Genomic DNA, 15,636 nt, shown 5'->3' with positions numbered 1-15,636 from the left:
AATAATTGGATTCCTCATCAATTTGATTTTAAAGACCTAACATGGAAACCTTGATCCTTTGGTGCCTCAGCTCAATCATAAGAGATGCAAACGGAGAGATAGAAGTTGCAACAACTTGGAGAATGCAGGTTATTATAATGATGCTTTTGGTAGTTGAGGCACAAGCTTTGAAGAAATCGGTCGAACTTTTTGTTGATTATTTCATCTTAAGAGTAATTTTTGAAACACACAAAATTATGAAATTATTGAAGAGGAATTATAGATCAAATTAGGGATAAACTAGGTTTTTTTTCTTCCTCTCAAGTATGTTAATCAATGTAGATGAACAAAGCAGCGTACTTTGCTTACTCGCGGTGCATTTTCACATTCAGATAAAATTTAGATCGAATCCATTCCTCCTATAATCTTTTGTACGAACCCGTGTTGATAAGGCCCAATCTCTAATATACAATTTTTTTTAAAAAAATAAATAAATTGAGATATGCGATATTATAAATATATACTCATCACTCCATATAAATAAATTTAAATTGTAATACAAAACGCATATTTAAATCATATCATTAAATAAAAAACAAATTCAAAAAATATTCTAACCAAAATTTTAAATATAAGTTATTTTGAAAATGAGAGGAGAGGATAGAAAGGAGTGAAAATTGACAATGAAATCAAAACATATGCATAATTTCCTAGCTAGATACATTGTCTATTTTAACTCATTTCTCTCCACTTATTCCATTTTCATATCTCTTCTACATAACACACCTCCATGATTAAAAAAAAACAAAACATATGTAAATACTATTATGTTTGGTTTGTAGTAGCTATTAGCTAACTACCAAAAGAAATTAGTGAGTTCAGAGTGAGTTTGTGAGTCTTCAAGTTCATTTGATGGAGAGTGAGCATGTCTTCCTTCATATGTGGTTATCACCATTCTTGGATCTTCAGCCAATCGTTCGACACGTTTCTTTACTCGACAATTATCTTGTGTGCAACGGTAGTAGCTTCTACATAATGTACCCAAAACATATAATGAGATATAGAAGAAGGATGCATAAGATCAAGAAAATGAGATTATATGACATAGAATAGTTAAAACATTCATGTAATCATTGTCTTCAAGTTTTCTATCATGTTTTAATATTGCCATTCATCATTCATTTTAGTATTGATTAGTGAAGATCTCCTCACTTTTAGCTCCCCCTACCCCAAACAAATGTTGAAATATATACTCCCTCCTGCCTTATTTATAAACAAAAGTTACTTTTTAGATTCATTGAACTACTAATGTATATAACTTAGATATAGACTAGATACATCAGTTGTTCAATGAATCTAAAAAGTAACTTTTACTTATAAATAAGACCGAAGGGAGTATATCAGCATTGAGTAAGAAGTCAGACATACATGCAAATATGTTGAACTTGAACAATACATAAATGAATTGATTTATAAAACAAATCTAAAATTTTAGGTGAATATGTAATGTCAAAATCATTCGTATGTTGCTTCTTCGCGGTCCAAAAGCAAAATGGCAAGTAAAAGGTAACCATAAAAAGGCTCATCATACATGATACACGTTCATTAATAATGAGTGTAAAGGAGAAACATCTAATTTCTATACGTCTGGGATACGCTTTACATAATTTTAATAGGCCTCATTTTCTCTGCACATAATTGGAGAAATGAATGTTGTATTGTGTCTATACAGTGTTGATACAGTTTGTATTCCAATAGAAATATTATTTTAACAGAAATTTCTAAACAAAAACACGACAAACTTACGTATTTATGCCATTTTTTAATACTTTTTGCACACTTCAAGAATTGTGCATAGAGAGAGCAAAATACCGAGTTCATCTTTTTGTCCATAGAAATATGTTCATATAACATAATTCATTCCGATATCATTGCTTATTATACTATAACATATGCTTGTTTAATAAATACAAATTAACATACGAAAGTCTTAAAGTTTCCACATTGTAACATTTGAGAGTCCTAGCTTTCAACATTGGCAAATTTACATACCCCCTCTCTTACAAAAAAAACCTCTTTCATAATTTTTTCCTCATATATATAAGACATAAAGTGAAATCTAGCTTTAATATAGTCAATGATTGTAGTCATGTCCCTCTTAAGCCCCAAAATCAGTAGTGAGCCATATCCATATACTAGTATACAATACAATTTTGATATAAAAGAATAAACAATAATGAGAAGAAGTACTAAAGGAGTGGAGAGAGAACATAAAGCCAAACAAGAGAAGAATGTACCAAAAAATGTGATTTAAATGTACCAAAAAAAAAACAACAAAGAGAGAAAGATTATATATACCTTGGATGCTGAGTGTTCTTGACCACTTTCTGTCCGTACTTCCTCCATTTGTAACCATCATCCAGCACATCCACATCACTCATAGTCTTGAAGCAAAACCTAGGCTCCCTCACCTTCCTTCTTCCCTTCATTTTCTTCATTTTTATGGTAGAAGAAACCCCTATATGATGATTATTATGATGATGATGATGATGATCATCTCCTCCACTACTTCTTTTACTCATCAAACAATCACTTACTTGATCTCCCCATGCCCTAAATTCAAAAATGCAACAATAAGACATTTCTTTACAAAGTCTAATTAAAAAAAAATCAAATTAATTAAAAAAAATTATATAAGGAACAAATTAGGAATTTAAATCAATAACTCAATACAAAAGATCTGGCACAAGGACCACAATCTATTTTTTTTATAGGCAATTTAATTGTTAGTAGCAGAGGTCCCCTCGAATTAGTCACTTCTAGGGTCGGTTACCGAATTTTCAAAAAAAAAAAAATAAAAAAATTGTTAGTAGCATAGATCAAACTCTAAACCTCAATACTATATTTCAACGTCTCAACTCATACTACTGAGATACTCATTTCGGGACACACCAAGATCTATATTTAATAAATTAAAAGGAATATTCTCTCACCATGAATTTCCTCTTGATCTATTCAAGGAAAGGAGTTGGCCTGCTCCTCCAAAACAAGAAGTAAGATCATTGAGATCTTCGAATTGTCGCGGTTTTTGAACAGCTGTTGCAAGTAGTGTTTGAGCAAAATTTGCAGCTTCAGGAGAAAGTGATGAAGAAGGAGTTATTGCACTAATACCTTTCAAAGATTGATCATGGCAATTACCCAAAGGAGGTAAGGTCATGTTGGAAGGGAAAGGAATATTGAACCCGGTTTGCATATGGATCTCATGATCTTGCTCTTGATCAAACAAGCTATGGTGGTTAACAATATTTGTTGTTGACATTCTAATATTAATAATCTTGCTCTTGATCTCTTCTTCTTCTATCTAACCTTTGTGATCCAATATAATCTCTAACCAAAGTTGGAGAGAGTATATATGAAAAAGAGAAGATATAGATAAGAGACAAGTGGTAGCTGTAGCCTGTAGTGTAGGGTTCTCTTTTGAAGAAACAAAGTGAGAGAGTTTGTTTTTGAACTTTGGTTGAGGTTTACACCCATTAACTTGTAGCTATAGTTAGTATATCTTATAACGTCGCTTCTCAACCAACTTTCCCTTTTCAATTTGCTTTTCTATCTTCAAATGTTATATATGGGTAATGGGTTCGAATTCACCCGAGTGACTAGTAGTCTCAGATCGACTAGAAATAAAAGAAATGTTTTATATATACATGAAAAATGACATATATTATTAATGCCTTAAAATTTCGGATAAGTTAAAAATATGGTGTTAAAATCATTTAATTTATTCTTGGTCATATAAATGCACTTAAGCGTTTTTTTTTTATGAGATTTTTTTTTATAAATTAAGTGTTTTTTTTTTATGAGATTTTGTTATCTAATAGATTAGGGTTTTTTTTTTTTTTTTTTTTTTGCATTAGTCTCTTAAGAGCTTAATTATAACAATTGATGTTTTCGTTAGAATTTGGGCAACAATGAAAATAATTAGTTACGAATGTCTCATATGAATGAAAAAAATATTCAATATAATATTTAAATCATAATCTTTCATTCTAGACTAATCTATTTAATCGGCTTTTCTCATTAACTTTAAGTTACAACAATGTCCTTCCTCGATAGTGGAAGTTTACTATAGCAATGAAGTCAACAATACAAGACAAAAGGTTAATTGAAAGCTTGCTCTTTTTCTACTCTCCTCTCTGCAATTGCCCTTAAGAATATATGAAACTTACATGCAAAAGCTCATCACTATCACTATATAGATAATAATTATAACATGGGCAAAAGTGAAACCTGTTGAGTGCACAATAATAGACCAAAGGATACTTAATCAACTATATATAAGTGAAAATTATCATTCATCAATTCGCCATTGATCCTCTAAAAAAAAATTGAAAAAGAGAGGAGCTGGCAATCATTCATTTTGTAGGGTTACCTTTAATATTACTATCATGTTACAATAAAAAGATTAACTCTTTAGGGGCACAATGTGTAAAAGAGAAAAATATCACAAGACAATGATGATGAATCTTGGTGCAAATCTCTAGCAAAAAAAAAATCTTGGGTCCAAATCTATCATATTCCTCTGCATCAGCTGGGAAGTTATGATTATTATGATAGATGAATGAGGCCCTATTTGACTTTTGCATCAAAAAAGCTTATTGCCTTTTTCATATGCTTTTTGTTATTTAATTTCCCAAAACTTGAACTAACCCACCCACATATATACATACACCTACCTTTTTCATTTCTTTTCAAAAATTCCCGCAGATCACCAACCTTATAATATTGTCATCATCTGTTGAATTAATTGTATAACATTTGTGTTTAGCTTAATATTTTGTATGCCCAAAAAGCATGTGGACCAATGTGGCCATTGAAAGCATATAGTTTCTCTAAAAGTTTAGAAAAATGTCTCTTTTTGTGCTTTATCTAGTGGTTTAACTAAGCCTTACATGATTATATATATAATTTTCATTTTGTAGAATCCAATTAGTTAGATTCAAATGATTAATAAGTTCTATCAAAGAATTTTTAAATGAAATTCAAAAAATGAATTGTTTGAGATAACTTATATTCAAATTTTAAATGAAATAATTTTTAGTTATGTTTTACTTACTTTTTAACCAAATTTTAGATTATCAAGATCCATTTCCCTTAAAAATTGGAGTGAAAAAAAATTCATTTTGTAGAAATTAAAAACAATGAAGTAAAGAGGTGCTATGATTAACTAATTTATACAGTGAAGCAAATAATATACGAATTTATAACTTGTACGTAGTTGGATCAAACATCATAATTACGCTGATTTAAGAGAAAAAAAAAAGGAAAGATTAACTTGAGATCTAGATACTACGACTTCAAAGAAATTGATATGTTTTTTTTTTGTAAGCAAATGAATATTATAATAAGAAAAGTACTTTGGGTACTTCAACCATTACAAAGAAACACTGATGTGATATGTCTCAAAATTTTGTTCCAACAAAGATTAGAACAATTAATGAGAATTTAATGGGTTTTTAGTTGAAGTGACAAAATATTATTAAAACTCACACACAGTTGCAAAATTTAAAGTTTAAACTCGAGTAAAAGTATTCAGCTTAATAATATCAACATTGTAAATTGCACTCAAACTTATGGATTTCTTTAGCAGTACTAAATCATTGAGAGTTTTTTTTTTTTTATAACTAAAATCAATGATAGATTGTTGAAAATTGTATATGAAATAATTTATACCCACATTCAATTTATTTGTAATAAAATAAAACTGCTCTTCGGTTGATTTTCAAATAAATAAGCAAAAATGTTTCAAATGCTTTTCATATACATAACAATTTGACAACACAAACATCCTGTTGGTATGCAACTAGAACGAACTAGCACTAGCACAAGAAGAAATAAATTGTATGCAAATATTTTTGCTGACGTGAGGCTAACGTCTTGATGATGTCATAAATTGGCTCCTGCTTATACTATAAGATCAGTATATATTTGACACCCTTTTTAAATGTAACATAAAAGAAAAAGCAAAAACCCTTTTTATTAGTTAATTTGCGTATAGATGTTAAATGTTCATGCTTATTTTCACTTTTTGATTTTTTTAATCCCTAAGTTAGAGAAATTGTACCATAAAAAATAAAGGGCATGCAGTGGCAAACATGCATCATTTCTTCTGTGCCACTGCTTATAGGTTGCAATAATGGCATTCGAACTAACATTTTTTTCTTATAAAATGTCGATATGTTAGACACTGGATATTTTTATTCAATTTAAACTTAAGATTTTGTAATTGTATATATTTATCCAATAACTATTGAGAATAACTTCTGTCGCAATCGATGTGAAATTTCTTAACAAATCATCTCGCGATCAACACTATTGGGCTTGAGGCGTGAATATAAATGATGGATGACCCGATAAGAAACCTGATAACAAGCGGTCCAACGGATCGTGGAGGCGGCCCTTACATATAAACACATATTTAGACCATCGTAACCGGTATGAGACTTCTTAATACTTCAAATTATCGAGAGGAAGAGTAGAAAAACCAATATATATTATATGTTTTGAGATTTTCAATATAGCTTTTGTTTTCCTATTGAAGATATAGATATTTGATAAAAATGCATGGTTCAAATTACTTGAGTACACATGTGGATAATTTTTCAGGTGTATTTTGCCATCAACAGATAATCCACTGAGCTCAATTTGATGAAGGTATTTAATCTTTGGATTGTAATATGAATCAACAGACAATCCATTGAGTAAAACTGTTAAAAGAATTATACTAACAAATAATTTCAAAATTATATACAGACACAGTAAAATAAAAATAGAAATGATGTGTGAAGAATAATTTTATGGAAAGGAATGATTATGATTACCCCACGGCCTTCCCGGTCGGTGTCTGTATGCAATAGTTTGTCTCAATCTTGTCTCTCCCTATCTATGCTATATATTCTCTAAGAAACAAACAGTAATATTTGGCAGAGACAACCCATATATACCCTACTACAGTAATATACATACCCTATAACATGTTCTTGTGAGTTGTGACAACACAATACTGTGTGTATCCTACCTCTCTGATAATTTAATCATGCCTTTTTATTCTGTAGTAGTACGTACTTACTCTCCATGAATGAACTCAGCACTTCTTGAATATGTATCCTAGCTCAACTTTGAATATGGAGATCCATAATCATGACTATAGTTTTCAGATCAATCACACCATGTGTATTTTTTTTTTAGTAGCTTAATTAATGGCCAATATGTTTCACATTTTAAAGTTAATATATAAGAAGATCAGAAATATCGCATTATATATGTACAGACCAGAGCTCGAATTTCGAACAACTCATTTATTTATTTTAGTCACTAAACTACATGACGAAAAAAAAAATTATATTTAATTTTAGTTTCTGCATATTACAATGTTTATATCAATTGAACTATGTCAAATTCAATATATATTATTCAAATGATAGTTAAATGTTCACATATAAGTCTAATGCCACATTTATCGAGCCAATATCGGTCGGACTATATAAACAACCAATTACAATGGGATAAGACTCGTTTCTAATCTGTGTCACTCATCTCAAGTTTTTATACTAACTTGAATGTCGACGTGTTTGCAAATATACTTCATCGTTTTGTCCTCCATCTCCATTCTCCATTAAGTCATTTAAATATTTCTTCATCATTGTGAATCCTCCTCAAACTTTAAACTTCTGTTTGGAATACCATTAAAATAAAAGAAAGTGTGTTGGAGTGTGTTTGTTAAAGAGTGTGTTGCTAGCATTATTCTTAAAATAAACTAATTAATGATTAACAAGAGATTTGATTACTTGATGTCAAAATAATTATGTTGAAACAGAATCAAACTTGGTATTAATTATTTCAATAATTTGTTAAAAGGATACCCTATAACTATACTAGTACTGTATACATTCCCTCCTGGCTACTAAAAGAATAAAGTATCACATCTCAGCGAATAATGGTCGTGTCGTGTGTGTAAAAGTGTCTGTGTGAAAATGACTGTTCAAATACTAACAATTACCAAAGCTGCATGTGATGGGCTGGTTGGTTAGATGATAGCCTGACATTCTTGCACGCTCCAGGCTCCACATTTCCGGCCTTATTGTTCCGGTGTTAATGGGAAATTTCGCCGGACGCGGTTGTAGATGTAAATTGTCCAATTTAAATCGATGGATGATATTATTTGACTATGTGAATAATTTAGACCATGTGATTTAAAATTAATGACCGAGGTTAATAACTATGATAAACTGTGTTATTCTGCTACTACAACAAATCCAGGTACATGTTAATGAGATTGAAAATCCACCAAAAACAGTTCAGTGTCAATCTCAACCACGAAGTATACAAATTCTCTTTGATATATTTTGACTACGATAAGTAAAAATACAAAGATCTCAATTCTACTATGTTACTTCCCTTCTTCCATTAAAATCTCTCCCTTCTATCTTTTCGGTTGAACCAAACAACCTAAAATTGTTAATCTTAAACGGCATTTTCAAACTAATTTGGTTTTGTTTGTGCAATTTCTTAGCATACAACCAGGGGTCAGCCTAAGTGTAAGACAACCGAAACAAACACTTTAGAGCCACACAGAAGAAAAAGATTTACTAAGAAAAAATGTCTCTAGAAGTCATAGACTCGTTAATCTACGGTAGAAAAAAAAAAGTCTGGGAGAAAAATATAAAACCTCCAAAAAAATATGATAAAACTCATACCAATTTTTCATGAGGTATTCTTTTATAGGCACAAAGGTAATATGCACAAACTTAGGCACGCACACATCAATTAAAAAAATTAAAATAAAAATAAAAATGTCACATCAATCAAGAATAATGCTAGCAACACACTCTCTTAACAAACACACTCCAACACACTCTCTTTTATTGGTTGAAATTCACATGGGTCCCATAAAAAAATGTGGACCCATATAACTTTTATGGGACCCATATAAATTTTGACTAATAGAAAAGAGTGTGTTAGAGTGTGTTTGTTAAAGAGTGTGTTGCTAGCACTCCTCCATCAATCAATATTAATTTAATTATTTTATCTTTAATTTTTAATCTTGATTGTTAGTGTGTCTAAACTAAATTTATTTAGGATTGTGCCATAGTAGAATTTCCCATTTTTCATTTCTTTAAGAATTTAACCAACTGTAATATTTGGATTTTATCTTAAATCAACAATGTCTCATAAAAATTAAATATATTGACTTTATTATCGATCGAAATAGAAGTGTTAAATAAACTTTATTATGATAAATTTAATAAATAATTTTGTTTCAAAAAATTATTTTATTAATATATTATTATTTTTAAATAAAAAACATTATTTTATATTATATCGGTCTGTTTACAATCATATTTACATTGTATGGTTTTCACCATCAGTTTAATTTGGTTCGGAGGTCGGTTCTGACATCAAGTGGTTCGAGCCCCCTTTCGATCGCATCCTCCTCCCGATTGCAGTTGTGGGAGTATGAAAATAATTTTTGACATTTGTGGGAATGAAAATAAAAAAAAAATGCTGGCAAAATGGCAGTCCTACTGTGAGTTATTAGAGCATCCATAATGGAGCACTCCATTTTTGAGTACTTAAATGGTCTCACATAGACACACCATCAATTTATTATTTTTTTAATAATAATACCTAATAGGTACTCAACCCCTCCAATGGAGCATTTCTTAAAAAGTTCTAAAATGGGTCCCATCAATAACTCCACATCATTAAAATTTGAAATTTAATTTAAAATAATATTGCCAAATTAAATTTTTTTGAATATATTAAATAAAGTGGGTCCCATAAAAAGAAGAGAGAGAGAGTTCTTATATTAGAAGTGGTACCTATTAGGTACTAAAATGTGTTGTGCTCCAATGGTAGTACCTAATAAGTACCATGAGTACCTAATAGGTACTACACCATTGAAGATGGTCTTAGACCATCTCCAACGGTGAGTACCTATTTCTTAAGAATTAGTACCTAATAGGTACTCCCATTGGAGCAAAACAGAAATGAGTACTAATAGGTACTGGTTCTAAAATAAGCAATAGTACCTATATGATTTTTGTGGGACCCGTTTATAATAATGTAGAGTTATTGGTGAGATGTGTTATTGGTGGGACCAATTTAGAATTTTTTAAGAGGTGTTGGGTTGGAGGGGTTGAGTGCTTATTAAATACTACTATTGAAAAATTATAAATGAGTGATGTGTATCCGTGGGGTCCACTTAAGTACTAAAAAATGAGGAGCTCCATTGTGGATGCTCTTATATGGCAAAATCGGAACAATTAAGTGCCCAACAAGTTGGGATGCAAGTGGCACATAAGTGGCAAGAATGGACGGTGGTTCAAGGCTCACTAGAAGAGCAACAATAGCAGGTACTGCAGCGCACAGCAGGGCGTGATTCAAAGTATTGGTCTATTCTATAATTAGTCGCTCTGATTTTTAGCTGATTTTTTATTGTATTGATAACAATTTGATTAATGAAATGAATTAAATTTATTGTTGTAAAAAAGACATTAATGTAATAAAAAAAAAAGTATTTTAATTAAATTCGGTCTTGTCAAATAAAAAACTGTAACTTATAATGGCAAAGATAAGTAATGTACAAACCTTCCGGGAATTTTGAATCAAACAAATCTCAAAAAACAAAGACTTTGAGGCTATGTCAAAAAAGAAAATACGGTAAAAATAAAGATTTTAAGAGGTAACAATACTTCGTGATGGTAGGGCCCAATTTTCTACTAACCTTCAAATACCTAAAGAAGAGGACGACTAGAAAATTTTAGAGTGTAAGGTGGTTTTTGTGTATAATAGATTTTTTAAAGTTTTTTTTCCCACAGTTTTGACGCTGTTTTATATCATAGTTGTTCGATCTAAAATTTACGATCAAGATTGTTTTAAGTGATTTTATAACTGCATTAATCTAGATCGTCCGATCTGTAATCAACGGTTAAGATTGGAAACTGTGTGAAAACAATATGAAAATTTATTGCAGGAGATCTGCATCCATGTCTATAAGGATTTTCTTTGTAGCAAAAATAATTTTTTGGCAACACAATTTGTTTATATGAATATATGTTTATATTTTATGAATATAATGACTTGAAATTATGAATAATTTACTTTAAATACACAAAATTGATCATAAATAAATTATATATTTTATCATATTGCCCATATACTTAAAAGATAATGAAGCATAGCCATAATAATCTCTGCATATAAGTGATTATAGTGCTTTTTGTTGGTCATTGTATTATTTTTGGTTTAGATTTAGTTTTACGGTCCTACGAGCTTAGCTGAATTGACAGAGACGTTGAACATATATGCAGGGGTCGTAGTTCGAATTTTGATCGTACCATCGTATTCAAATTTCTAGATGAGAATGTTAAAACAAGTAATTGCAAAACTACAATTCAAATAAAGGCTAAGCTAACATGAACAAGTGGTTTATGCGGTGTACCATGCACAAGTTTTGGATAACATTATAACGAATACGAATTTTACAAAATCGACTGTTGAATTGAAAGATTATATCATATAGATTATTGAGACCCATCAAAATTAACGGTATTTAATAAAACTCACAAATCGTTAATTTTGACGAATCTCAATAACATATCAAGTAATTTTCAATTTTTCTAAAAATTTCTATGCATGATCTGATATAATGTTTCAATCCAACAGTCAATTTTGCAAAATTCGTATGGGTTACAATGTTATTTGAAATTTGTGCATATTAGCCTCGAATAAAAATGACACTAACCAAAGTTTTTACTCGAAAAAAAAGAGCGTCTTTCTATCTCAAAACGGCGTCGACCGCCGGCGACTAAGTCTCCGGCCAGTACAATACCATGACTTCTACCGCAACCACCACTCTCTTCATCTATTCCCAATTCCAATCAAAATTCCCCAAACCACTTCTTCTTCCACCAATTCATATCTGCAACAAACCCCTATCACTTTCACTTCACTCATCCAAATTTCGTTCCACTCATTTATCACTCTGCACTTGTTCTCACACCCCATTAACACCCTCCAAAACTTTCTCACCTCAAACAACTTTTTCCAACTTCATTTCACAAAAGATAGCATTTTTTCTTATTGGGTCGTTTATTTTCATGGGTTGTTGTTTCAACCGAAGAATCGCTTTTGCAGTTTCAGTACCTTCTGTTGATTCTGCTGAAATTTTGAAAGAGAAGGAGAAGAAAACTGTAGAAGGGAAAAACAATGAGGATGAAATGAATGAGAGAGTTTTGGAGAATGATCCAAGAAATGTTGAGGCTGTTAAAGTGGTTGTGTATGGGAAACTTAGGAGAGGGAAATGTAAGGAAGCTGAGAAATTTATGAAGAAGCTGATTGATTTGGAACCAAATGAAGTTGAGTGGAGGCTTTTGCTTGCATTGTGTTATGAAACAATGGGGTATTTGAGTAAAGCTAAAAGAGTGTATTCAGAAATCTTGGAGACTAGGCCTCTTCTTGTTAGAGCTTTGCATGTAATGTTTCTTAATCTATATATCTCTTTTTGTTTTGATTGAATTTTTCATGTTGTTGGCGCATATGAAGCACGGACACCGACACGTTGACACTGATAATAATTTGAGAAAATGAGATAATTTGGTCTAATATAAGTATTGGTGTCGTGTCGGTGTCCGACACCGGGGCACGCCTATAAGTTAGTTACAAAAAAGGAGTGTCTGTGCTTCATTTTCTGCTGAAAGTTTGAATATTGATTGTGATTAAAAAGGTGGATGGAGGGGAATGTTTTGTTTAGGTTTAATGTAGATAATGAGGGATCAGAAACTTAGAATTGTTAGATTGACTTATATGAACTTATCTACTGACATAAGCACTTGTGGTGTTTCAGATAACTTATGAAAAAACTTAGAACATGTCCATAAGTTGTTTTCAACTTATTTCCATAAGCTATCTAGAATAGTTTATGAAAACAACTTATAGGTTACATGAAAATTATTTGACTTTATTTTATCTTTTGTTACAGAAATAGGATATACATAAGTACTTATATGATAACCGCAGCCGCATATAATATAAACACTTAGTTAAGTTGTTTACCCACACATACTGTCTTGCCGGTAATCATGCTTATTAGAAGTGCTTATCTAAAAACATTGTTATGGTGCAAAAGAGATAAGTCCTCGGTTATTCTTTATGGAAATATAATAATGATTGCACGTTAACATGCTAGTTCATTTGATATCGTCCCTGAGTTCGTAAATTTGTATTTCATGGTGTTCATTCCTTAATAGTATAGAAAACAGATATGAGTTCTGTATATTGTTTCAGAGTGAGGTTGTGCTTGTGTACATTAATATCGACATCCAAAAGCCTTGTAAATTGGGATGAGGCCTGTGATTGTAAATTTATATGATGTTATATTCTGAATTACACACTGTAATTTTTAAAATACCTCTAAACTAAAATCACTGATGGGATAATATATGTAAATCTTCAGTTTCATTCCCCAAACAATTGTCAACTTCGTCACGTTCCTCCTTTCTCAGTTTAACCCCAAAAGGAAAAATTTTTAGTTTCATATTTTATATCGTAAAAGGACTAAGTATTAGGCATGCGATAATCAATCAATATGCAGAATATTATACATGGGCTGTTTCACTGGATGGATATGAGTCATTGCGCCTTGTTTCCACTAAGCTTGTTTATTTCTTGTTTTAACAAGCTTCTTGTCTTATTTTTGTACTATACTGTCCATACATAGTATTGAAGTATTTTTTTGCTTTGGCCTTGTTAATTGTTATTCGTTCTTTAGGTAGGATTTGATCATACCAGTTGAAAAACATCTTTCATTTTAATTTAGATTCAGATTTGAAGACCTACTGGATTCTTCTTTGACGGCATTTTGTGGTGACATTAAACAAATTATTTCTATTATCATACCATATTTCATGAACTCAAGTTACTAAGGCACATCATTTGTTTGTTGTGCTTTAGATGTGTAATACTCTGTTGTTTACAGGGTCTGGCTACGGTGATGAACAAAAACAACGAGGGTCCTGCTGCTGTGTTTGAAATGCTGAACAAGGCTCTAGAGTTAGCTATTAATGAAAACAAAGTTACAGAGGAAAGAAATATAAGAATCTTAACTGCACAAATGCTTGTTGTACAGGTGAAGTGCTGATCCATCACCCAAGAATGTGGCTGTTTTAATTTGTCTATTAAGGGTCTGTTTGGATTGACTTATTTGAGTTTATCTATTTGCATAAGCACTGGTGAGACTAATTGAGACAACTTATGGAAACAAATTATGACATTGCCATAAGCTGTTTTCAGCTTATTTCCTTAAACTCTCCATGATAGCTTATGAAATCAGCTTATGCGAAAACAATTTGACTTTTTATATCTTTTGTTATGAAAATATTTTATACACAAGGACTTATATAATAAACGCTTATACTGTAAAGTGTAAGTACTTAACTAAGTTGTTTAGCCAAACACAGCCTAAGTTTTCAAGCATAAACATTGTGTTTTGAGGGTAATTAGTTGGAAAGCATATCATTTGTGTGCTTTGCAGGGTAACTTGGAGGAGGGCCTAAAAAGATGTCAAGATTTGATCGATCAAAATCCCCGCGATTTTAGACCTTATCTTTGCCAGGTGAGTTTGTCTGCAAATCATGCATACAATTATACTCCCTAACTTCAATATTTGTTCTTATTGATGATAATGCCATAGTTTTCTGATATAGTGCTGTGAGATTACTCACGGAATGAAGATATTTCGATCAATTCATGAAATTATTGTATTGATTTATTAAAAAAAAATGTTATAGGGAATAATATACAGTCTTCTGGATAAAAAGGAGGAAGCTGCACAGCAGTTTGAAACATATGAAGCTCTTGTGCCTAAAGAGTTTCCACAAAGGGGATTTCTTGATGATATCACCTTAGCAGCAAAAGGAACATCCCGAGTACAGTTTCAGAGGGAACTCGGAAATCAATTTTCTGACCAAAAAATAGGAAAATAATTAGTAATGCAATGCAGTAGCTCACTCTTGTAAAAGCAAAAGGTTAGACTACTTTAATGATATAATAGAATGTGTAACATGATTTTGTTTTTTCAGCCCTTGTAGTGCATTTCAAATTTTCAAATATGATAATTTATCTTGGCACAACCTTTTGAATCATTCTAATTTGTTCTGTTGATTGAGAAATGTTTGAAAACTAATTTTTATATTAAAGAAATACCAACAACACAGTATCTAACGCCCTTTGTTACCCAAGAACACATGGATGAGATGGTGAGAGTCTCTTCCAACTTAACAGATCTTAGGTTCGAATTCAGCCCTGAGAATACAGTAGTGGTTAAATCTTTTGAGTGAGAGCTTTGTCGCCTATTGTGATCCTACCCGGCTCTTGAGGGGAAGCTTTGCCGCCTATTGTGGCCCCTTCTCTTAATTGCAGCTATATTTAAGATAAACAATGTATTGTGAAACCAACATGGTGTAGCATAACGGATATATGTTTAGGTCCATTAAACGTGCTTTGTAATATTCATTAAAAAAAATGCTTTGTAATATTCATTAAAAAAAAGTGCTTTGTAAACATTTTGATGTATTACGAATTATGTCCTATAAGAAAACT

General features: G+C 31.2%; 2 protein-coding genes across 3 annotated transcripts; one reads left to right on the top strand and one right to left on the bottom strand.

Annotated features, from left to right (window-relative positions):
* Positions 1-579: 579 nt before the first annotated feature.
* LOC123916185 (probable WRKY transcription factor 13) lies at positions 580-3,596 on the bottom strand. Of its 2 annotated transcripts, XM_045967572.1 has the most exons (4): positions 3,151-3,429; positions 2,973-3,075; positions 2,338-2,592; positions 580-1,007 (listed from the first exon to the last, which is right to left on the bottom strand). In XM_045967572.1, the coding sequence occupies exons 1-4, from the start codon at positions 3,296-3,298 to the stop codon at positions 836-838; spliced, it is 678 nt and encodes a 225-aa protein (XP_045823528.1). In that variant the 5' UTR covers positions 3,299-3,429; the 3' UTR covers positions 580-835. The 2 variants fall into 2 exon arrangements, with proteins under 2 accessions (XP_045823528.1, XP_045823527.1); XM_045967571.1 differs by having other exon boundaries at positions 2,973-3,596.
* Positions 3,597-11,766: 8,170 nt separating this feature from the next.
* Positions 11,767-15,179, top strand: LOC123919018 (protein SLOW GREEN 1, chloroplastic-like). The gene is made up of 4 exons (XM_045971240.1): positions 11,767-12,512; positions 14,015-14,164; positions 14,570-14,650; positions 14,826-15,179. The coding sequence occupies exons 1-4, from the start codon at positions 11,871-11,873 to the stop codon at positions 15,018-15,020; spliced, it is 1,068 nt and encodes a 355-aa protein (XP_045827196.1). The 5' UTR covers positions 11,767-11,870; the 3' UTR covers positions 15,021-15,179.
* Positions 15,180-15,636: the final 457 nt, after the last annotated feature.

This window comes from Trifolium pratense, linkage group LG3 (assembly GCF_020283565.1).
Source record: "Trifolium pratense cultivar HEN17-A07 linkage group LG3, ARS_RC_1.1, whole genome shotgun sequence".
NCBI classification, from domain to species: Eukaryota; Viridiplantae; Streptophyta; class Magnoliopsida; order Fabales; family Fabaceae; genus Trifolium; species Trifolium pratense.
This window is presented reverse-complemented; position numbering and strand designations above follow the sequence as displayed.